The 22,806-nt window shown below is 45.4% G+C and overlaps 1 protein-coding gene across 1 annotated transcript in view; it reads left to right on the top strand.

Moving 5' to 3' along the window:
• The window catches only part of LOC137562513 (dnaJ homolog subfamily C member 3-like), a 34,966-nt gene extending 15,537 nt beyond the window's left edge, over positions 1–19,429 (top strand). The window contains exons 5-13 of the mRNA XM_068273915.1: positions 561–635; positions 718–861; positions 4,082–4,263; positions 11,692–11,811; positions 13,094–13,199; positions 13,501–13,621; positions 14,548–14,680; positions 14,764–14,912; positions 18,863–19,429. Of these exons, the coding sequence (XP_068130016.1) occupies positions 561–635; positions 718–861; positions 4,082–4,263; positions 11,692–11,811; positions 13,094–13,199; positions 13,501–13,621; positions 14,548–14,680; positions 14,764–14,912; positions 18,863–19,005 (1,173 nt within the window). The 3' untranslated portion in view covers positions 19,006–19,429. The remainder of the gene's footprint in view (positions 1–560; positions 636–717; positions 862–4,081; positions 4,264–11,691; positions 11,812–13,093; positions 13,200–13,500; positions 13,622–14,547; positions 14,681–14,763; positions 14,913–18,862) is intronic.
• Positions 19,430–22,806: the final 3,377 nt, after the last annotated feature.

Below are 22,806 nucleotides of genomic sequence, written 5' to 3' on the forward strand. Positions count from 1 at the left end.
AAATTGGGGGGGGGGATTACTCTTTAAATACATACAGGGTGCATTTCTGTTCTGTTTTATTTGTGTTCTGTTTACCTTGTGTTTTCCTTGCAAGAGTTCAGGTCCACTTAAAAAAAAAAAAGGCAGATTGCCTGACTGTCTTTCCGATCCTCTGCCTCTATTACTTTCAGACACAGACAAATAGGCAGATCAGGTGCTCTGACTAAAGGTGGACAAGGCAAATCATAATAGAAATTTGCTTTCGAGAATCTGCCGTGTTCAGTTTTGGGTTTAAGGCCCGGTTCACATTAGCGTTTTATTTTTACAGATCCGGCCATCTGGATCCGGTGAAAACGGTCTGTTTTACAGCCAGTGTGTTGTAAAACGTAATTTTCATTGGTTCCTATGTAGCTGCAAAACCTTCCATTTCCGTTCCGCTGGTCCTGCAGCATTTTTTGGTCCGCTCAGAGGAGAGGACCACGGAACCGTACGGTCGGTTCCGTTGGCAAACGCTAATGTGTACCGAGCCTTATTGTTTTTTGTTTTGTTTTTTTTACATCTGTGTGTTTGTCGCCCCCTAGGCCAGACTCCAGAGAGCAAACATCCTTCTGAAGCAGGGGGACACGGAGGATGCGGAGGAGGATTTCCGGGCCGTGGTGAGTATGTGCCGCTGGTTGTCATTGGTGGCAGATTGTGCTAACAGCTACATACAACCCCGCCTTGTTGTTGCATCATCAGTTGCTGAGCAGCCCAACCAATGAGGAAGCGAAGAGCCAGCTGCAGCGGGTGCAGGAGGTGGAGCAGAGCCGCGAGGAAGCCATGGAGGCCTATGACAAGGAGGAGTACGCCGAAGCCATCAGCTTACTGGAGAAAGTCATTGAGGTAATGCTGGGGATTGCCTATGTCGCCTTTATTCCTTCTGAATTTATATGCAAGCATTTTCACTTTTCACCCGCTTGTGCGTCAGTGGGGCCGTCAGTCTGGTGTCATCACTCGCCATAATGGAGGCCAGGCTCTGGATAAGCTTCCCTCCTCCTCCTCCTCCACCCATTCCAGCACAGCACTGGACACAGCATGCTCCAGGAAACGGCCCGCACATGCGCAGTACCACAGACCCGAATGGGCTCGGCTATTCCCCCTGAAACCCAGGCAGGTCTGTGCTACTGCGCAGGTGCACTGCGGCTGCTCTAGTTCTCGTACGAGAGCACGGCAACAAACTCCGGGAGGTCACAGCGCTGGAGCGGCGAGGTGGAGAAAAATGGAAATGTCTGAGGTATCCAGAGGCCTCCCTCTCCCGAGGTACGTATCTAACGGTTTGTGTTAGGCCCGGTTCACATTAGCGGTCGCCGTCCGGAATCGCCGTGCCGGACCGCATGCGGAACGGACGCACGGCATAGCAATGAAAGCCTATGCGTCCGTTTCGTCCGGACCGGATCCGGACTCCGGCATAAGACCCAACATGCGCTATTTTTTGGTCCGGCTCCTCCGGCAGCCGTATCCGGAGCGGAGCCGGACTGCACCATCCGGCCAATACAAACCAATGAGAACCGGAGAGCGCACAACACACTGGCTAAAAATCCGGATGTTCTACCCCACTTCCTATGCGTATTGAAGCGGCGATTTTGGATGGGGACACGGGCAAGCATTTTGGAGTGGAGCAGCAGTGATTTTAAACGTGCTGGAGATGTTGGCAGTATGTCGGAGGTGGAGGTGAGTGCTAAACAGCGGAGGGCCTGATTCCACAGGTCCACCTTCTGCTGACCTCCCAGACCCCAACATTTTTATTCTATTTCTACTATCTTTTGCCAAACGGATCCGGATCGCATCCTGATCAACACCTGATGCAACCTGACCGGATCCGGATAGGATCCGGATCAGAACCGTACGGTTCCGATCCGGTCAGGTCATCCGGTCCGTTTGGCAGAGAACCGCAAGTGTGAACCGGCCCTTAAAGGACACATGAAGTAAAAGTGGAAATGAACAGAGGTGCCAAAAGGATAATTAAAACAAACAAAACAGTGGAGGCAGTGGTGGAACTACCCCCTCCAAGCAGACACAAAAACAGGTTGATATATCAACAAGCACATTTATTTATATATACACTACAAAGGGTCATGGCAACGCGTTTCGCAGGTGTGGCCCCGCTTCATCGGGCAATAGGGGATAGAGCATACAGCAACAAGTGTCTATGCCTTAGCCCAGCGTGCAGCAGATGTTTGTGACATTGTCAGATCTGCAAAGACTATTATTATTATTATTATTATTATTATTATTATTTTTAGTATTTATATAGCGCCGACATATTACGCAGCGCTGTACAGTGTATATATATATTGTCACTAACTGTCCCTCAAAGGAGCTCACAATCTAATCCCTACCATTGCCATATGTCTATATTATGTAGTGTAAGTACTGTAGTCTAGGGCCAATTTTAGGGGGAGCCAATTAACTTATTCATATGTTTTTGGACTAGCTGCATGCTTGTGTCTGGTGTGATTCAGACACTACTGCAGCCAAATAGACCAGCAGGGCTGCCAGGCAACTGGTATTGTTTAAAAGGAAATACATATGGCAGTCTCCATATTTTTCTCACTTCAGGTGTACTGTTAAAAAAAACAAAAAACTTACAGGTTTGTTTTTAAGGAGTGGAAAAGCAAAGAATACAACAAGCTCTTTAAAGGACAACTAGTGAAAGTTATATGGGGGGTGTCCTATTTATTTCCTTTTAAACAATACCAGTTGCCTGGCTAGCCTGCTGATCCTCTGCCTCTAATGCTATTAGCTATAGCCCCTGAACAAGCATGCAGCAGATCAGGTGTTTCTGACATTATTGTCAGATGTGACAAGACTAGCTGCATGCTTGTTTCTGGTGTGATTAAGACGCTACTGCAGCCAAATAGATCAGCAGGGCTTCCGGGCAACTCGTATTGTTTAAAAGGAAATACACATGGAAGCCTCCATATCCCACTTCAGGTGTCCATTTAAAGGCCAGAATGCACTAATGTTTTTTTAAAACAGATATCCCAGCACTTGCCTTGGAAAAATGTTACAAAAACATTAAAAGTGCATATACTAACATTCAGCAAGTCATATAGGTAGAGTGGCATGAATTGTGCGATTGGCATGCTTGCGTTGTGATACCTTTACCAATACTTAGTGTGGAATGCCAGGGAAAGGGGGTAATACTTAAAGAGTAACTGTCAGGCTGCAAAAGCTAATTTAAACCTCTATTCTCCTGTGTTAAACAGTTTAGAAGGAAGCCAAAAAGGCAATACTGAAGTTAAAAATCTCTTACTCTTGATGTGTGCTGAACAGCAAGGCTGTTATTCCCAAGCTCTTAAAAGGACGAGAGGCTGCATAACATACTGCAAAGCATTCTGGGGCTGCTTTTCCCCAACTTGGGTCCTCCCCTCGGCTGCTAGTGAGAAGTTACAGGCTCATGTTACAACAGCATGTAACTCACAGCACTGAAAAATCTCCGAGCAGAGTATACTGCATGAGTCCGCTATTGTTCCTAGCCACATGGCTAATTAATATTCACTGCACAGTAGTGTTGTCTTTTTTCTGAGTGGAATCATCAGGAAGCAGGGAGGACATGACGACACATTTGGCTTCATAAGAGACAGACAAACATGGAACCTGCCATGAGCTGTCAGGAGCATCAATCTCTGCATATACTATATAACAATTCTGTGAAGTACAAACGTGGACAGTGAAATGCATATGTAATGTAAGTACAGCCAATCTTTAGCTACTGATATATGTGTTTTTTTTCTCTGAGACCTTATACCTAACAGCTCCTCTTTAAGAGTTTTGGGTTTGTGATCACGTCTTCAAAGTATTGGCAAATGCTTTTCTAACACTCAGGCTGGCTGCCAATACTTGATGTCCATGCCAAATCCACAGGTGCCGAATTGATACGTATCCCCAAGGTGCTCATAGTCGCATAACATTGAGGTGCAGTTTGCATTGAAGTTGGCTTGTATAAAAATTGCTCTCTTTTCTTTAAAGGTGGAGACCCAAATTTTGACAGTGTCTGACACATGACTCATAAAAGATATTTATTGCTGAAAATGTGTATTTGCTTTTCTTATTTCTTCAGTACTCACCCTGGGACCCCAATGTGCGGGAGCTAAGGTCCGAGTGTTATCTACGGATTGGCGATCTGAACATGGCCATCCAGGATCTCAAACCCACAACCAAACTGCGAAATGACAACCGGGCAGCCTTCCTGAAGCTGAGCCGTCTCTACTACAGCATGGGGGAGCAGGACGAGAGTCTCAGGTGAGGAGAGGTGTGCCGCTGGTGGGAAGTCTGAGATGTGGGTGATATGAGGGTTTTCTACTGTACATCATGTGTGAGCCCCAAGATAGTAACGTGAGCCAGATCTGTTTTGTTATTGAAGAACATAAGAGGTGTCTTGGAGGCGTGTGGGCCAAGGGGTCCATGGGCCGAGAGAACTCAAGGGAGACGCAACCAGGAGCCAAAAGTGCAATAATTCAAAACACCAAAATATATAAGTAGCAGAATACTATTTTTCTATAGTAGGAAATACCTGCTACAAGAATGGAAATTACAAACATAACCTACATTGGATGACTGGAAGGCGCTGGTAAACTCAAGTATAACGCTCTGCAAACTTACATATCAGACACGAGGTCAATTGTCAGTGTTTGATAAGATTTGGGGATGTTGGGTTGATGCCACAGACCCTATCATCAGTACAAGATCTACACAGATAACTCAGATATTAAAGCGGATCCGAGATGAAAAACTAGCTATAACCAGTAATTGTCTATATATCTTATCTAAAGTTTACAAAGTTTACACAGCAAATATAGCTACAAACAGCTTTAATAGAATATGATTATTTCTTCCTGTGATACAATGACAGCAGCAATGTTGTTTGTAAACATTACACAGAGGCAAGCTTATCTGCATCTTCAGCACTCAGCCTGTGAAAAAAACCTAATCCTTCCCTCCTCCTCTCCTCCCCTCTGCCTCTGAAATCAATGGCTAGTAACACCTCCTCCTCCTGCCCAGACTGAGCTCCCATGAGCCCTTGCTACTGCCAAGGCTCTCTGAAAACCTGTGGGCGTGTTTTTTTTTTTTAGTTTATACGGAGTTAGAGTATTAAAACAAAAAAGTATTTGACTTGAGGAATGCTCGATAAACAATAGGAAAGGAACACAAATATGCAATGAATAAAAGTTCACCTCGGATCCACTTTAAAGAGACACTGAAGCGAAAAAAAAATATGATATAGTGAATTGGTTGTGTACTATGAATAATTACTAGAAGATTAGCAGCAAAGAAAATATTCTCATACTTTTATTTTCAGGTATATAGTGTTTTTTCTAACATTGCATCATTCTATAATATGTGCAGGTTACACAACACTCAGCATTCAAAATGATTCTTTCAGAGCAGTCTGTGAAGTAATGACCTCTCCTCTAGCAGAGGAAAAGTAAATAGTCCAGGAACAGTTGAGATAATAGGTCAGATAACAGCCCTCTCCATGACTTAAGGTGGCCATACACTGGTCGATTTGCCATCAGATTCGACCAACAGATAGATCCCTCTCTGATCGAATCTGATCAGAGAGGGATCGTATGGCTACCTTTAAAGCAAACAGATTGTGAACCGATTTCAGCCTGAAACCGTTCACAATCTGTTGTGGTGGTGCTGCTGCTGCTGCTGCCGCCCCCGCCCGCATACATTACCTGCTCCGCCGGCGCGACTCCAGTCCCCCGGTCACCGCTGCTCTGTCTGCGCTCTGGTCTCCAGGTCCGGCATGCCTCACTTCTTCTAGCCCGGCAGGAAGTTTAAACAGTAGAGGGCGCTTTACTGTTTAAACTTCCTGCCGGGCTAGAAGAAGTGAGGCATGCCGGACCTGGAGACCAGAGCGCAGACAGAGCAGGTAATGTATGCGGGCTCTATTGCGTCGGTCGTCGGGCACTCGAACGCCGCTAGCGATGCGCTCTTTACCCGCGGGCGATCGAAGGTTATTTTCCGCACGGGGCGATCGACGGGATCGGACGAAATGGATCGAAATTCGGCGTGTAGCGTGAACGATTGGCAGCAGATTCGATCCCAGTGATCGAATCTGCTGTCGAAACGGGCGCAAATCGGGCCAGTGTATGGCCAGCTTAACTTAGTCGGAGAGCTTAATGGCTTGTTTGCATAGAGATAACAACTGGAGTTTCTCAACTCTTCCTGTACTAGAAACAATTAGACTGATGTATCTGATCTTAATGTTTTATGTCTTAGCTGTGCTACACATACAAATCATAATATCATCATTTTTTTTTCGCTTCAGTGTCTCTTTAAGTCAGTATGCATAATGAGGATATCCGCAATAGTTGATGATTGATGCGGCCTCTGGTGTTCTATATTATAATGCTACAGATAATACTAATTGTATCTTGGCTGTTATGAAAAGTTCATACATGATGTTTCATTGGAACATTAGAATCTTCTGTCACCCTGTTATTGACTCACAATCTCTTTGTATTGTATATATCATATAATGTATCTTGGATGCACTCTAGGGGTCTGTTGTTTTTGTTGGTTTTATAGTTTTATTATTGGCCGTTGGCCTGAAAATTTCAATAAAAATTCGCTGTAAAAAAAAAAAAATACAAAATAAAAATAATAATAAATTAAAATAATAAAGAATAATTCACAAATTTCTGGTTGTAAAACGTAGGCAACTACCAATGGGGCTTACAGAGGATTTCCCACCACTGTACGGGTCTGGGAGGGTCATCAGAAGATCACACTTTCAGTAGATCCCGACTAAAAACAAGATATACTCTAAAAACATACAACCTTCCAACAGAGGTGTAAACAAAAATAATTAAATAATTAAAAAGCGTTTGAAAGGTAGAGGTATGGATGGCTAACCTCTCCTGGAGATCTCAGACCAGCTAATATGACTCTGTGTTCTTTTCAAAAAGTTTATTGCACACAGTAGGGTCAGACATTGCTATTTGCGAGCATTTTCTGGGGAGTGGCGTCAGCGCAATTGCGTAAATTACTCAGTGCAGCGTTGTACTAAAGGGGATCAAAGTGTCAGACTTTCTCCAACACTTTGATTCTCATTGGCTGACCCCGTGCCAGACTAGATCCAGGAAGACGCCCCTAGCGGTGACCCCAGATTTCTCCATGTAATATTTAAAGGAAATCTTAAAGGGAACCTGAAGCGAGTAAAATTATTTAAAACTAGCTGGACGCCCGGCGTTGCCCGGGTATGTATTTGGCTAGTGTTGGCTCTGCCCACTTTTCCTAACCCTAACACACAATTACTTAATGACCAAGTATGTGAGCTTTGCGGTCTTTGGCATCAATAATTTGCAATGAAATAAAATTAATCTGATTGGATGTGGCTCCACCCCTTTTCTGAATTTGAACCCCAATCACCCAATGGCCAACTGTACCAGGTACAGGTGATTAACAGTGCAAGAATGGCAGCAATTAAATATTCCCCTTAAAAATCAATAGGTGGATTTTGATTAGCTTTTGTAGGCTCCACCTACTTCTCTGAATATTAATCCCAGTCACCCAGTGACCAACTGTGCAAAGTTTGAGAACCCTACCATTAACAGTGTAAGAATGGCTGCAGTTTACATTTGCACAATGAAATTTGTATTTGTCTCCACCCACTTATTTCCTAACATTGTTCAGGTATGTATTTGGCTGGTGTTAGCTCCGCCTACTATTTCTAACCCTAACACTCAATTGCTCAATAACCAAGTTTGTGAGCTTTGCGGTCTTTGGCATCAATAATTTGCATTGAGATTAAACAAATCTGATTGGCTGTTTGTGGCTCCACCTCTTTGTCTGAATTTGAACCCCAGTCACCCAATGACCAACTGTACCAGGTTTAAGGCTTGTGCCATTAACAGTGCAAGAATGGTAGCAATTACATATTCCCCTTGAAAATCAATAGGTGAATTTTGATTGGCTTTTGTAGGCTCCACCCACTTCTCTGAATATTTATCCCAGTCACCCAGTGACCAATTGTGCAAAGTTTGAGAACCCTACCATTAAAAGTGTAAGAATTGCTGCAGTTTACATTTTCTCAGTGAAATTTGCATTTGTCTCCGCCTACTGATGACCCGGCATTGCCCGATTATGTATTTGGCTGGTGTTGGCTGCGCCCACTTTTCCTAACCCTAACACACAATTAATCAATTACTCAATGACCAAGTTTGTGAGCTTTGCGGTCTTTGGCATCAATAACCTGCATTACAATGAAACAAATCATATTGGCTGTTTGTGGCTCCACCCCCTTTTATAAATTTAAACCCCAGTCACCCAATGATCAACTGTACCAGGTTTGAGGCTTGTGCCATTAACAGTGCAAGAATGGCAGCAATGAAATATTCCCCTTGAAAAATCAATAGGTAATTTTTGATTGCCTTTTGTAGGCTCCACCCACTTTTCTGAATATTAACCCAGTCACCCAGTAACCAACTGTGCAAAGTTTGAGAACCCTACCATTAACAGTGTAAGAATGGCTGCTGTTACATTTTCCTAGTAAAATTTGTATTTGTCTCCGCCCACTTATGACCCGGCATTGCCCGCTTATGTATTTGGCTGGTGTTGGCTCTGCCCACTTTTCTAACCCTAACACACAATTAATCAATTGCTCAATTACCACGTTTGTGAGCTTTGCAGTGTTTGGCATCAATAATTTGCATTGGAATTAAAAACAAATTTAATTAGCTGTTTGTGGCTCCACCCCCTTTCTGAAATTGGACCCCAGTCACCCAATGATCAACTGTACCAGGTTTGAGGCTTGTGCCATTAACAGTGCAAGAATGCCAGCAATGTAAATATTCCCCTTGAAAATCAAGAGGTTAATTTTGATTGGCTTTTATAGACTCCACCCACTTTTCTGAATATTAATCCCAGTCACCCAGTAACCAACTGTGCAAAGTTTGAGAACCCTACCATTAACAGTGTAAGAATGGCTGCAGTTTACATTCTCCCAGTGAAATTTGTATTTGTCTCCGCCCCCTTTTTGGTTATGGGAATAAAAAGTACCCTATACTTTATTCCAGGTAATGTACTATGTGTGTGCCAAATTTCATTCAAATCTGTTCAGCCATTTTTGCGTGATCGAGTAACAAACATCCGAACTTTCCCATTTATTATATTAGTAGGATAAACACATGACGTAGCTGCAAATGAATATTACATACTTGCCTCACCATCAGTTCCACCCAGAAGCTCACCATTTTCTTCTTACAGTGATCCCTTCCAGTTCTGACAACATTTTGTCAGAACTGAAATATACCAGTTGCTGTCAGTTATATATCAGCATCTGTCAGTTGCAACTGAATGTGCAAGGTAATGTCCATGTTTCCCTATGGCTCAAGTGGGCGATATTACAGTTTAACAGTGTGCTGACCAGAAAGCTGTTATAGGGGAAATGGCCATTTTTAAAATGGAGGACGGAGAATTCCATTGATCACAGTGGACAAACAGGACGCAGGAGAGGAGAAAGAGATTGATGAGTAGACTACACAGGAGGTACCGTATTTTCCGCCGTATAAGACGCACTTTTTCTCCCCCAAAAATGGGGAGAATAAGTCCCTGCGTCTTATACGGCAAAGGCAGGGAATCCCCGACTTACGAAATGCCCGCCGATAGGAACCGCGACCCGCCGCCACTGTCGGGGATTCCCTGCACTGCCCCTTATGTGCTGCTCTGCCCTGCGTGTGTCCATGGCTCCCCCGTGTGGTCCGCGTTCTGCCAACAAACTGTTGCGTATGACCGCAAACACCGCCGCCGCTGCTTGTGCATACGTTCCCCCTGTGTGGTCCGCAACTGCCTGCTTGTGCCCCCGCTTGAGTCAACGCTTTCCCCCCGGTGTAAATAGCTAGACCGCGCTCATCTTACCTAAGTCAGTGCCTTCTGCGGGGATCGGAGACCTGTCTTCACTTCCGCACTTCCACTCTAGTAATTGCTTCTGCTGCGTCATCAGGGGGAGCCGCGTGTGTAAAGACAGGTCTCCGATCCCCGCAGAAGGCACTGACTTAGGTAAGATGAGCGCGGTCTAGCTATTTACTCCGGGGGGAAAGAGTCGACTCAAGCGGGGGCACAAGCGGGCAGTTGCGGATCACACAGGGGGGACATAGGATAGGCACAAGCGGCGGCGGGTATTTGCGGTCATACGCAACGGCAGTTGTGGACCACCCAGGGAGAACAGGGACACTTAGGAACATACTGAGAACAGCAGGGGACATACAGGGGATATACTTGGGACAACAGGACACACGGGACAGCAGGGTACGTACCAGAGGCACACATACAGGGGACAGCAGGACACACCTTAGGGACACATTAGGGACATACTGGGAGCAGCAGGACACACATTAGGGACATATTGGGAGCAGCAGGGGACATACTGGGGACAGCAGGACACACATTAGGGACATACTGGGAGCAGCTGGGGACATACTGGGGACAGCAGGACACACATTAGGGACATACTGGGAGCAGCAGGGGACACCTGGGGACAGCAGGACACCCACTAGTGACATACTGGGGACAGTAGTACACACACTGTGGACAGAAGGGGACACAGGAGGACACCAATTAAGGGAGAACATCTACAAGACGCTCCTGGAACATGGACGCACCAGGTTTAGTATATTTTTTTTTTCCCTCGTTTTTTGCCCCCTAAACCTAGGTGCGTCTTATATTCCGGAGCGTCTTATACTTCGCAACATACGGTAAGTATGACCTGTGTATGGTTATTTTTACTTTATATTTTCAGTTCAGGTTCTCTTTAAGTGACATAAAGAAGCTCAGTGTAACTTAACTGTGGCTTCTTCCAGCCCCCTGTAATCCTATAGGTCCCTCACTGTCTTCCCGAACCGATCCTGCTGCAGTGTCCCCTCCACATGGGCGACCCTGGCTCGCACTTCCTTGATTCTGCCCCCGTAGCCAGGAGCCTTCTGAGCCGCAGTTCATAAACCTTGCAACTGCATGTGTGCAGAACGCTCCTGTTGCCGGTAAGTTTGTCGGTAGGAATTGAACGCATCTGAAGGTTGGATAAAACTCTGACATAACATTCAATAAAAATGTGTTTTCCTACTTTTTTATTACCCATACAGTTACCATATTTGCTTTTGTGCACACGTAATATTGCCTGATTACAAATTGCATATTCCCAAAGTACAGTTTATCTGCTCTGAAAGCTGCCGTTGCATTTTATTGCATAGCTGCTGTATTTGTATAATAAAAATCTGTCTAGTGATCACCTCTCAGCTATTACTGCTTTTCAGCTCAGTACAGCTCAGTTTCAGCAGTGTGCTAATGTTTACTAGACATAGGAGTGTAAACAAAAAAAAAATTATAGCTGAGCAGCATTAAAACCGTTAAACACAGCACTTTGTTCTTCAGTGGAAAACTCCTTGCTTCAGTGGAAAGCTTCTGGCTGCATTCCAAAGCATGAGATAACATAATTTTTTTTTTGTGGTAGTAGATTTTATGCTGTTAATAATCTTTTAGATAAAAATGTTAATACTGAGGTTCATACCACTTGAAGTAAGCATAGTAAAGTTTTCTTTTAAAGTAAGCATAATAAAGTTTTCTTTCTAAAAAAAAAAAAAAACATTTGTTTAATAACTTTCATAAGGTTATTATTCATCCCACTTGTGCTGGTTGAACATTATGGATTTTGTGTTTTATCCTTAGCCAAGTCCGGGAGTGTCTGAAGCTGGATCAGGATGACAAGGATTGCTTCACCCATTATAAACAAGTCAAGAAGCTGTCCAGACAGCTGGAGTCAGCTGAGGAATTTGTCCGAGACCACAGGTGAGTCTGATGGCCTGGCTCCCACCCTCCTGTGATGTGTGGTTCCGGATGTTCCATAACTGAGCTAGCCTGTGCTCATTCCCTTACTGCTTAGAGTAAGGCCGGTTTTACACTTAAAGAGGAACTTCAGCCTAAACAAACATACTGTCATTAAGTTACATTAGTTATGTTAATTAAAATAGGTAATATAATCTCTTACCCACCCTCTTTTAAGAGAACAGGCAAATGCTTGATTTCTTGAGGGCAGCCATCTTTTTGGTTGAAAGGAGGTGACAGGGAGCATGAGACACAGTTCCAACTGTCCTGTGTGCTGATCACCCCTCCCAGTTGCTAGGCAACGTGAATAACACAGGAAATCCCATCATGCTTTGCACAGCATCAGGGGAAAAAAAGCCAGAGCAGTTTTCTTTGATGGGTGGAGCTTAGCTAAAATGCAGCTAAAAATGATGCTTTGGTAAGAAAAACAAAGTTTTGATGCTGTGAAACTGTTAAAGAAACGCCAAGCCTTTTCAGTTCTGCTGAGTAGATTTTTAGTCCGGAGGTTCACTTTAAGCTTTGGAATGCGGTGCGCACACCGCAGAAACCAGCCGTGACGGTGCGTTGTCAGGGTCATTTGCATACCACTCATCTCAATGTCAGACACAGTGTATCCCGGTGGTAAACGCCGTGCACAGGCACCGCCAAGTTGCCCATTTGAACCGACCCTAATGCTGGGCATACACGGTTAGTTTTATATTATCAATCAAACCGCTGATGGCTCGATTGATAATCTTCAACCTGTCCGATACCCCGCCGGATCGATACTGCGCTCGATACCAGCGGGGAGAACAATGGCAAGAAACGAGCGGTTCATTAGCAGCGTCCGCGGGGGCGAGCGGCAATCGATCCACGGGGACGAGCGGTGACGCGCCGGCATCGAGCCGCTGGCTCAATACCGACGCACTATCTGTAAGATAGTATGCCGTGTATACCCAGCATTAGTGAGGTGGTGTGAAAGAAGCTAAACCAGAGGGGCATTAGGGGACTTGTGGAGGTGAGAGATAGAGTTGTGTAGCAACAAAGTAATGCTGAAATCTGGCTGCATTTATTTCTTGAGACCTGTCTCACCACCACTCACTGGACCCGATATGACCCAGGAGCCACCGAATAGGAGACTAGCTAATTTTCCCGTGTTCAACATCTGTATATTCAGGTGGTTCCACGATCAAGCGGCTTGTCCTGGACTAGTCACTGAGAAAGAATCATTCATGGTAGTCTATCTGCTATTCTATTATCTCTGCAGGTACGAAGCCGCCATAGAAAAATTTGAGGCCGTCATGAAAACGGAGCCGAACGTGGAAATTTACAGGAAACGGGCCATTGAGCGAATCTGTCACTGCTTGTCCAAGGTGAGTATATCGAGCACGTATGGGTCTCCTTATAAAGAGTGTTGCGAATCGTCAAGGCTGGTGCTGAGCTCGACCATTCGGAATCCTCCTTTCATTTATGAAATGAAAACTGAGCAAGTACTTCACATCTTCTCTAGTTTTTTCTACACCGGTCTTGTTAGGTCTTCCTGTGTGTGTCCGTTTACAATCTGTCCTCGTCCTCCTATGCCCCAGCATTAGTCTTGTTTGGACGTGGATTCTGCTTTGTTGGTGTTGTGTACACTTGTGACAGAATGACACCACAGTATCTTGTGTCCTGCAGAGTCAGCACGCAGAGGCAGCTATTAAAAGATGCACAGAAGCCCACCAGAGAGACCCCCTGAATCCGCAGGTGCTGAGGGACAGGGCCGAGGCCTACATCCTGAACGAGGAGTATGAGAAAGGTGTGTACAGGGCCGTGATGTGGTCTGTTTGTCTTCCTTTTCTCCCCTTCCAGTGTTTCTTAGGTTCTGCTCCTTGTCTCCAATCCCTCTTGATCCTTAATCTCTGGCTTGCTTGATTGTTCTTCTGTTTATGGTCCTCTCCATTCCTCCTTTATCTTCTCTCTCACGCTTCCCATGCAAAACATTTTCGTGGTGTTTTTCTTCCTGAGAAGACAGGTGGCTAATACTTGGCACAACCCAAGACCTGTTTTAGTATAACAGAATTTGTTTTTAGTTTTTGTTTTTCTCCTCTTCTCCTTTCCCAACTGCTCCTGTTTTTCTCCTATCCTCTTCTTTCTTCTTCCTCTTCTATACATTCTCTCCTCTTCCATTGTCTTTTCTATTTTTTTTCAACCTTTTGTCTCACTATTCTCTGATTTTCCTACCTTCCACCGTCTCTCTTTTCTTCCTCCCACCCTCTCTCTCCTGTCTGATCCCCTTCTCTGTTATCCCTCTCCCCTTCTCTGTTATCCCTCTCCCCTTCTCTGTTATCCCTCTCCCCTTCTCTGTTATCCCTCTCCCCTTCTCTGTTATCCCTCTCCCCTTCTCTGTTATCCCTCTCCCCTTCTCTGTTATCCCTCTCCCCTTCTCTGTTATCCCTCTCCCCTTCTCTGTTATCCCTCTCCCCTTCTCTGTTATCCCTCTCCCCTTCTCTCTAATCCCTCTCCCCTTCTCTCTTATCCCTCTCCCCTTCTCTCTTATCCCTCTTCCCATCCCTTCTCTCTCCTCCCCTCTATTATCTTCTCCCCTCCACCTACAATGCTATTTATATTTCTTTCCTGTCATTGTTTTGCTGTGTTTTCTTTGTCTCTGTTGTCCTCTTATTTTTCACTGTTTGTCAGTCTGTGGCGATTGTCTCTCACTTTTGCTGTTTCTCCCCCTATCAGCGGTGGAGGATTACCAGCAGGCGAAGGAGCAGGACGGAGACAATGAGGAAATAAAGGAAGGCTTGGAGAGGGCGCAGAAGCTCCTGAAACAGTCCCGGAAGCGAGACTACTACAAGATCCTGGGTGTGAAGAGGTAGCCTCTACTGATCTGAGTACAGCCTGAGTCATGAAGTCATCTAGACAGACACTGATGAGATTGCTTCTCATGTTTTACAGAAATGCCAACAAACAGGAAGTGATCAAAGCATACAGGAAGTTAGCACAGCAATGGCACCCAGACAACTTCCAGACAGAGGAGGAGAAAAAAGAGGCGGAAAAGAAATTCATAGACATTGCAGCTGCCAAAGAAGTGTTAACAGACCCGGGTATGTGCCGATGCTGCACGGAGCGGAACCGTGTTTAATTCTGTTTTGAGTACAGATGGAGAGGCTGAGGACCTATACTAGGCTTGTGTTGCTGTCTTTGTCCTTGCCAGTAACACTGTACCTCATTTCCTGTACGAGACAGGAAGTCAGAGTAAATCCTCACAAAGGGACAGAAATAGTCACTTTCAATAGCTATCCCATTGCGATATCTATCCTCAACTCCTGCTCAGGTGATCTTTTTGGGGCATTTTGTTTGAAGTGTGTGGCTGTAGAGCAGCTTCTTTTCTTATCCTAGCAAACAACTCCGACTTCTCAGTTTATAAAACCAGCGGCTCTGACTTCAGGTAACCAAAATTGCTTCAACTTCGACTCCAAAGCCCTTGCAGGACTATGGAGTGGGTACAAAAATCATCCGACTCCTCAGTTTATGAAACCTCCGGCTCCAGGTACCTAAAAATTGCTCCAACTCTGGCTCCACAGCCCTGGTTAGGAGAACACCGACTGTTGACTAGACGGGAGGATGCACACTATGCAGCCCTACTACCTCAGCCGCACCAGATACTGTCACACACTTTACTGAGCCCAGACTAGTCAGAGAAGTGTCTGTAACCTAACTGCCTGCTCCCTCCTTTTTCAATCGCCTGGTCTTTGAAATGGTACAGAGGCCTGCTCACTAGGGTCTTTGAAATGGTACAGAGGCCTGCTCACTAGGGATGAGCAAGATCAATTTTACAATTCTGAAGGGGTTACTTAGGCAGCTGCCTCTAGCCGATGCACTCCATGTTGATCTTTCCAACACATCCGCCTGTGAAGGAGGAAGTGTCAGTAAGATGGAGAGTGGTGTGGAGTGCATCGGCAAGAGGAGCCAGCATAGGTAAGTTAACCCATTCTGCTGTGTTCTGCACCCCCTTCCCACACGCTACGGGCATTTTCGCATTCTGTGAATTGATCTCGCTCATCCTTACGGGTGGCATCACTCTTGGGATTGAATCTTTCCTTTAGAAACTCTCGAAGCAGTGGGCATGAACAGGTAAATATTTTTTTTTCACCATGTTCTTCTCTCCCATGGGTTATTGATGTTCTCTTTGTATATTCCACAATGTATGTGTAAGCGGCTTATAAGTATTTTTAATCCCTACACAATTTGGGCCCTGGATACATGAAGGACTTGCTGAAGCTGCACCACACCTCTCACAACCTCAGATCAGCAGGATCCATAAACTTGGTCACTCCCAGAGTGCACCTCACAACCTGGAGCCAGAGGTTTCGGTCATGCCTCTACACTTTGGAACTCACTACCACACCCAGTAAAGACAGCCCCATCCCTGGAGCTATTCAAATCCAGACTGAAAAGCCACCTGTTTAGCCTGACATCTGCGGTCTTATAGAATTCTTACCAATCAACCAATTACTGGTCTGAGCCATGCTTATGCGCTTTCAGTGCTACAGGAGAAAAGCGCTTTACAAATGTTTGTTTAATGGCTCTTTCCACTGTTTGCTTTATGTGTGTTTCTCCAGCAGGGGTCACTAGAACTGCAAAGATTTTGCATCTGTTGCCATCTCGTGTTCTGGTCCTTTATGTGGACAGCTGTAGATAAATTCATTATGACCTATATCAGGTGTTGGAGATATTTTGTGAATGTTTTTTTCTTTCTGTACCATCAAATTATGATTGAGCGCCTCTACACACATCCAGTGTTGATTGACCAATTCCACCACTTCCATGTAGTACAGGGCTGGGCAAGCCTTTCGCGGCCCGGGCAGCAGGCTGTGTCCTAACATCATTTCCCTCCTAACTCCCTGCAGAGTTGCGAGCGCAGTGTAAGGGGATGGAGCACCTAATCGCCGCTTCCAGCATTGGGTCTCTACACACACGTAATACGCTAGCACGTCATGATGACGTTATCTCACATGACGCCGCTGTGACCATCTAGACCCAACACTGGATGCGGCAATTAGGTGAGTTAAAGGAAACCTGAGGTAAGAGTGAAATGGAGGCTGCCATATTTATTTCCTTATAAACAGTGCCAGTTACCTGGCAGCTCTGGCTTGGTATAAGTAGTGGAGTCAAAATCCTGTAACAAGCATATCGCTAATCCAGAAAAAACCTGAGTCAGTACCTGATTTGCTGCATGCTTGTTCAGGGTCTATAGCTAAAAGTGTTACAGACAGGATCAGGAGCACTGCCAGGCAACTGGTATTGTTTAAAGAGACACTGAAGCGAAAAAAAATGATGATATTATGATTTGTATGTGTAGTACAGCTAAGAAATAAACCATTAAGATCAGATACATCAGTCTAATTGTTTCCAGTACAGGAAGAGTTAAGAAACTCCAGCTGTTATCTCTATGCAAAAAAGCCATTAAGCTCTACGACTTTCAAAGTCGTGGAGAGGGCTGTTATCTGACTTTTATTATCTCAACTGTTCCTAAACAAATTCCTTTTTCTCTGCCAGAGGAGATGTCATTACTTCACAGACTGCTCTGAAAGAATCATTTTGAATGCTGAGTGTTGTGTAATCTGCACATATTAGAGAATGATGCAATGTTAGAAAAAACACTATATACCTGAAAATAAAAATATGAGAATATTTTCTTTGCTACTAATCTTCTAGTAATTATTCATAATACACAACCAATTCATTACATCACATTTTTTTTTCGCTTCAGTGTCTCTTTAAAGGGAAATAAATATGGCAGCCTCCACATCACTCTCACCTTTGATTCCCTTTAACCATTTCTTTGAACAGATGATGTAGGGAAGCTCTCATAATTCCTTGGAAGTGGGTAAATTGTATGTAGGTACTTGCCCTAAGGCCTGGTGCTCTGACTGAACCATATTGGGTTTCGTACTCTGCCTTTTGGTGTACAACAAAGCTGTATACTGTAGCACCTGTATGGATGGATTGCAGATCCAAAAGCCAGACCACTGCCTACTTCCTGCAGTCCTACAGGCTGCAATGTTCTTAAAGAGATTAAGTCTGTGCTGCTGCCTTCCAGTCTGAACAGCAGGAGGATGTAATTCAAGCAGCTGCAGCAGCCACACCCACAGAGTCCCTAGTTCACTCTTACCGAAAGGCTTTTGATCATGTGGTTTCACACTAAATGTACAACATTTGAACACTCTGATTACTAGTATAGGTACCCCCCCCCCCCCCCCCCAGTATTAGGTAGTCCCTAGCGTAAGTAGCCAGAGGTGCTCTTTAGTATTAGGTATCCTCTAGTATAGGTAGCCTGAGATGCTCCCAGTATGAGGTAGCCAGAGGATCCCTTATTGCAGTGACTGCTAACCTTGGCACACCAGCTGTGACAAAACTACAAATCCCATCATTCCTGCGCCTCCCCAAGTTATAATTAGAGCTGTCAGAGTATTGCAATACCTCATGGGACTTGTAGTTCCACCTCAGCTGGAGTGCTAAGGTTAGCCATCACTGTCCTAGTGTTAGGTGGCCCCTAGTATCGATAGCCAGATGTACCCCCCCCCCCCCCTTCCAATTATTAGGTAGCCAGCTGGCCCCCTATTATAAGATAACCCCTAGTATTGGGTAGCCAGAGGGCCTCCTTCAGTATTAGGTAGCCGAGGGCCCCCTTCAGTATTAGGTAGCGTAGGGCCCCCTTCCCTAATCATGCAGAGGAGAGGGGTGAAGTGACTTACCTCTCTGGGATCCAGCGATGGGCGTACGCAATCAATCTTCCTCCTAGACGCCCCAGTCTCCATCACTCCAGCAGCTTCTTTCATCACGTAACCCACCATGGAGTTTGAGGGTTGCGTCCTCTCCCCACTCTGCCCAGGCCTGCTTTTCCCCATCACCTCACCCTCATCAGTGACCCACCTCACCAGCCCCTAAAAACGGGCCTGTATCTGGTATTCCTAGACTTGTGCCTGTAGATGGGCCTGATCTCTTCTGCGGCTGCCTGTAATCTAACCTATACTTCTGCTTCCTGTTTCAGAGATGCGTCAGAAAGTGGACGCCGGGGAGGATCCTTTGGACCCGGAGAATCAGCAGGGCTCCTCCGGCCATCATCAACAATGGCCTTTCGAATTTAACCCTTTCAGCTCAGGGAACTTCCACTTTAAATTCAACTTTAACTGAGACTTCAGGCCGTCCCTTCCTCGGCGGTTGGGAAGCGTAATAGCACTCCACACTTAGGAACATTGTGAGAGGTCTCCGTTTCTAGCGGTGCAGGTGTGAGCGACGCACCTCCTTGTGCCCGATGTGTGACCAGGCTTGGCGAGAGCTTCCCCTGGTTGTCCTGCTTTGTTGCTGGCCTCTGAGTGACGATAAATAGGCTCTTGTTGCACGTTTACAGACCTGCGTCCACCAGGACAGCGTCTGCGTCTGGAACTGTATGGAGCGGACGGATCTCCCTGGCATGAAACTGAACTCCAGTACTGCAAAGAATAATGTCGGACTTGAATCAAGGAAAACCACTGCAAAAAAACAAGAAAAACTTTGGGATTTAAAAGGGCGGGAGAAAATCTATTATAAATAATAAATTCTTTTAAAGGAAAACAAAGTTTGATTTTCAGTCAGCCTTATTGGACAGTATCCAGGTTCACAAATTGATGTTTTCTTTATTTGTGTTTTAAAGCTAGTTTTACAAAGAGAACCCGAGGTGGGGTTCTGACAATGATATCCGCACACAGAGGCTGGGTCTGCTTATACTGCCCAGCCTCTGTTGCTATCGCATTCCCCCCTAAGTTCCCCCTGCGCTCTGCTGTCCCCCATAAATCACAGCCGCGCTGTCGACACGCAGTGGGCTGTGTTTACCTATGTAGTGTCACTCTCGCCGCTCCCCCCGCCTCCTGCATAGCTCCGGTCCCTGACTGCGTCCCCCCCCCCCCTCTGATTGGAGGGAAGGGACGTGGGCGGGGCCCAGAGCTATGCAGGAGGTGGGGGGAGCGGCGAGAGTGACCCTACATAGGTAAACACAGCCCACTGCGTGTCGACAGCGCGGCTGTGATTTATGGGGGACAGCAGAGCGCAGGGGGGATTGGGATATCAACAGAGGCTAGGCAATATAAGCAGACCCAGCCTCTTTGTGCAGATATCATTGTCAGAACCCACCTCGGGTTCTCTTTTAAAGAGACTCTGAAGTCTCTTCTTTTTTTTTTTTTTAACCTGTTTTTGTCATAAAATCCTCTTAAGCATGATTGCCCAAGTAGAATCGCTGCATCCCTGCGGCAGATGAGTTATTTATTACAGTGAAATAGCCCTGCAAAGCTCCTGGGCTCACAGGGCTTTACTTCCTAGAAGAGGCAGAGCTTTGAGCTGTAGCTCTGCCTCCTCCGCAGTCAATCTCTGCTGATCGACACCTCTCCACGCCCTCCAGTCTTCTTTCACTGAGAGGGGAGGAGGCGGAGATCCACAGGAGATTGATTGCGGAGGAGGCAGAGCTACAGCTCAAAGCTCTACCTCTCCAGGGCAGCAAGATCTGCGACCTACAAAGTCATAGAGCTTTCCAGGTCTATTCCCCTGTATTAAATCGCTCATCTGCCACGGGGATGCGGCGATTTAACTGGGGCATTCATGCTTAAGAGGATTTTATGACAAAAATAGGTTAAAAAAAAGGGACTTCAGAGTCTCCTTTAAAGCAGACCTGAATTCAGAACTTCATCTCTGCTCTAATCTAATCAACAGCATAATAACCTTTAAAGCAGGAGGATCAGCCATACTATGCCAGGGAAAAAAACACATAAGTAGATAAATACTTGATCTACTTACATAACACATGTATTATACTGTCCACGTTTTGATTTCAGTGAATGTTATATAGTAAATGACGAGAATTCTGTTCCTGGTGGGGGCCATGTCTTTTGCCCACAGTTAAGGCTAACTCGTGATGTCATTTCTGCCCTTTCCTTTTTTTCTTGTCTCCTCCAATCACTGAGTTGCCTCAGCCTTGCTTGTAAACACAAGTGAGTAGGGGATTAGGTTTCAGATAAGGAGCTGGCAGGGAAATAAAGGGAAGAAGAGGAATATATTATAGATAAGAACCCCCAGCATGCAATTCTTTGGCACGACTACTAAAGGGCCAGTGCTCCTTAAGTATGTGATAACTCCAAATCATAACAGCAGAAAAAGTTTTGAATGCAGGATTAGCATCTTTATCACTTAATACACTGACCAGTTGCTGTTGAAATTTGATTTTTATGGTGACTATACCGCTTTAAAGAAAAACATGTCTTTGTTACAGCTGATACAAATCTGCACTGTCTTCTACCTGCTTTCATGAAAGCAAACATAGGGTTAAACAACCCGTGTTGACAAATCAGCTGTTGTGCTGAGGCAGCCAGCTTACTCAGCTGAGTGATCAAATTACAACTTTTGATTAGTCACAGATGAGGGGAATTAGACAGGCTAAACTCTCTAAATACATACAGGGTGCGTTTCTATATGTTTGCCTTCTGCCCTGTGCAAGAGTTCAGGTCCTCTTAACCTCCCTAGCGGCACTGACGGTTATACACGTCAATACAAAACATTCTGTGACCAGTGTTGACGTGCATACATGTTAATACTCTCCTGCACTGTATACTAGACCAGTGATCTGCAAACTTGGCCCTCCAGCTGTTAAGGAACAACAAGTCCCACAATGCATTTGCCTTCATGAATCGTGACTGTGGCTGTCAGACTCCTGCAATGCATTGTGGGACTTGTAGTTCCTTAACAGCTGGAGAGCCAAGTTTGCAGATCACTGGACCAGACCCTTGCTTGACACATTTTGGCAAGTTACAGGGGAAAAAAAGTTATGAAATGTAATTGGATCACTTTTTGCACAGAAATCCGGGGGAAATTGAACGTCAGGGAGGTTTAAAGGACACCTGAAATGAGAGCGATATGAAGACTACCATATTTGTTTCCTTTAAAAAAAAAAACAGTTGCCTGGCAGTCCTCATTTCCCATGCATCAGTAGTGTCTGAATCACACACCTGCAACAAGCATGCGGCCAATCCAGTCAGAAACATCTGACCTTTATGCTTGTTCGGGGTTTATGGCTGAAAGTATTAGAGGCAGAGGATCAGCAGGACTGCCAGGCAATTGGTGTTGCTTAAAAGGAATTAAATACAGGTATGTAAGCCTCCATTTCACTTTAACTTCAGGTGTTCTTTAAAGAGACTCTGTAACAAAATTTTCAGCCTTATTTCTTCTATCCTATAAATTCCTATAGCTGTTCTAATGTGCTCTGGCTTACTGCAGCCTTTCCTAGTTGCACAGTGGCTGTATTATCTCTGTTATATAATCTAATCTTCTTTCCTTTGTCAGCTCAGGCAGGAATGTGCTGCTGTGCTTGTGATAGGTAAAAGTTATACACACCCTCTCCACGCCCCCTCCAGGCTCTGTATGAGTCACAGACTGAGCTTCTCTCAGCCTATCACATGCTGGTTAGCAGCCATGATTTTTGTTTGTAAGCACTGCCTAAAACTGGCAATTACAAGCCAGGATTGCAGCAGGGAGTGGCAGAAACAGCACAGAGGGGCCGCCCAGGAGAACATAATGAAAAAACACAATGAATAGAATGGTATGCTTTTTATTGTAAGAATTTTAGAGTACAGATTCTCTTTAACCACTTTACCCCCGCGCGTACGTATTTCTCCGCCCCTTTTTCCATCCTTTAAAAACCAGGGACGGAGAAACACGTACTTTCCGCGTTCCCGACGCTGTCCGCGCTCCCGCTCGTAAACACGCCGCCCGCCGCTAGTAAAACCGCCGCCGCCCGCTCGCCCGGAGATCAATGAACGGGAAAATCCATTCCCGTTCGTTGATCTAAGCCCCACAGTGACCCGCTGCTCTCCTATGGGCAGCGCGATCATTGTGAGAAGAAACTCACGTGTCCAGCCTCCTTATTCTTCCTCCAAGCTTCCGGAAGGAGGCTTGGAGGTCGCAATAAAGCAA

Source organism: Hyperolius riggenbachi, chromosome 3, assembly GCF_040937935.1.
Source record: "Hyperolius riggenbachi isolate aHypRig1 chromosome 3, aHypRig1.pri, whole genome shotgun sequence".
NCBI classification, from domain to species: Eukaryota; Metazoa; Chordata; class Amphibia; order Anura; family Hyperoliidae; genus Hyperolius; species Hyperolius riggenbachi.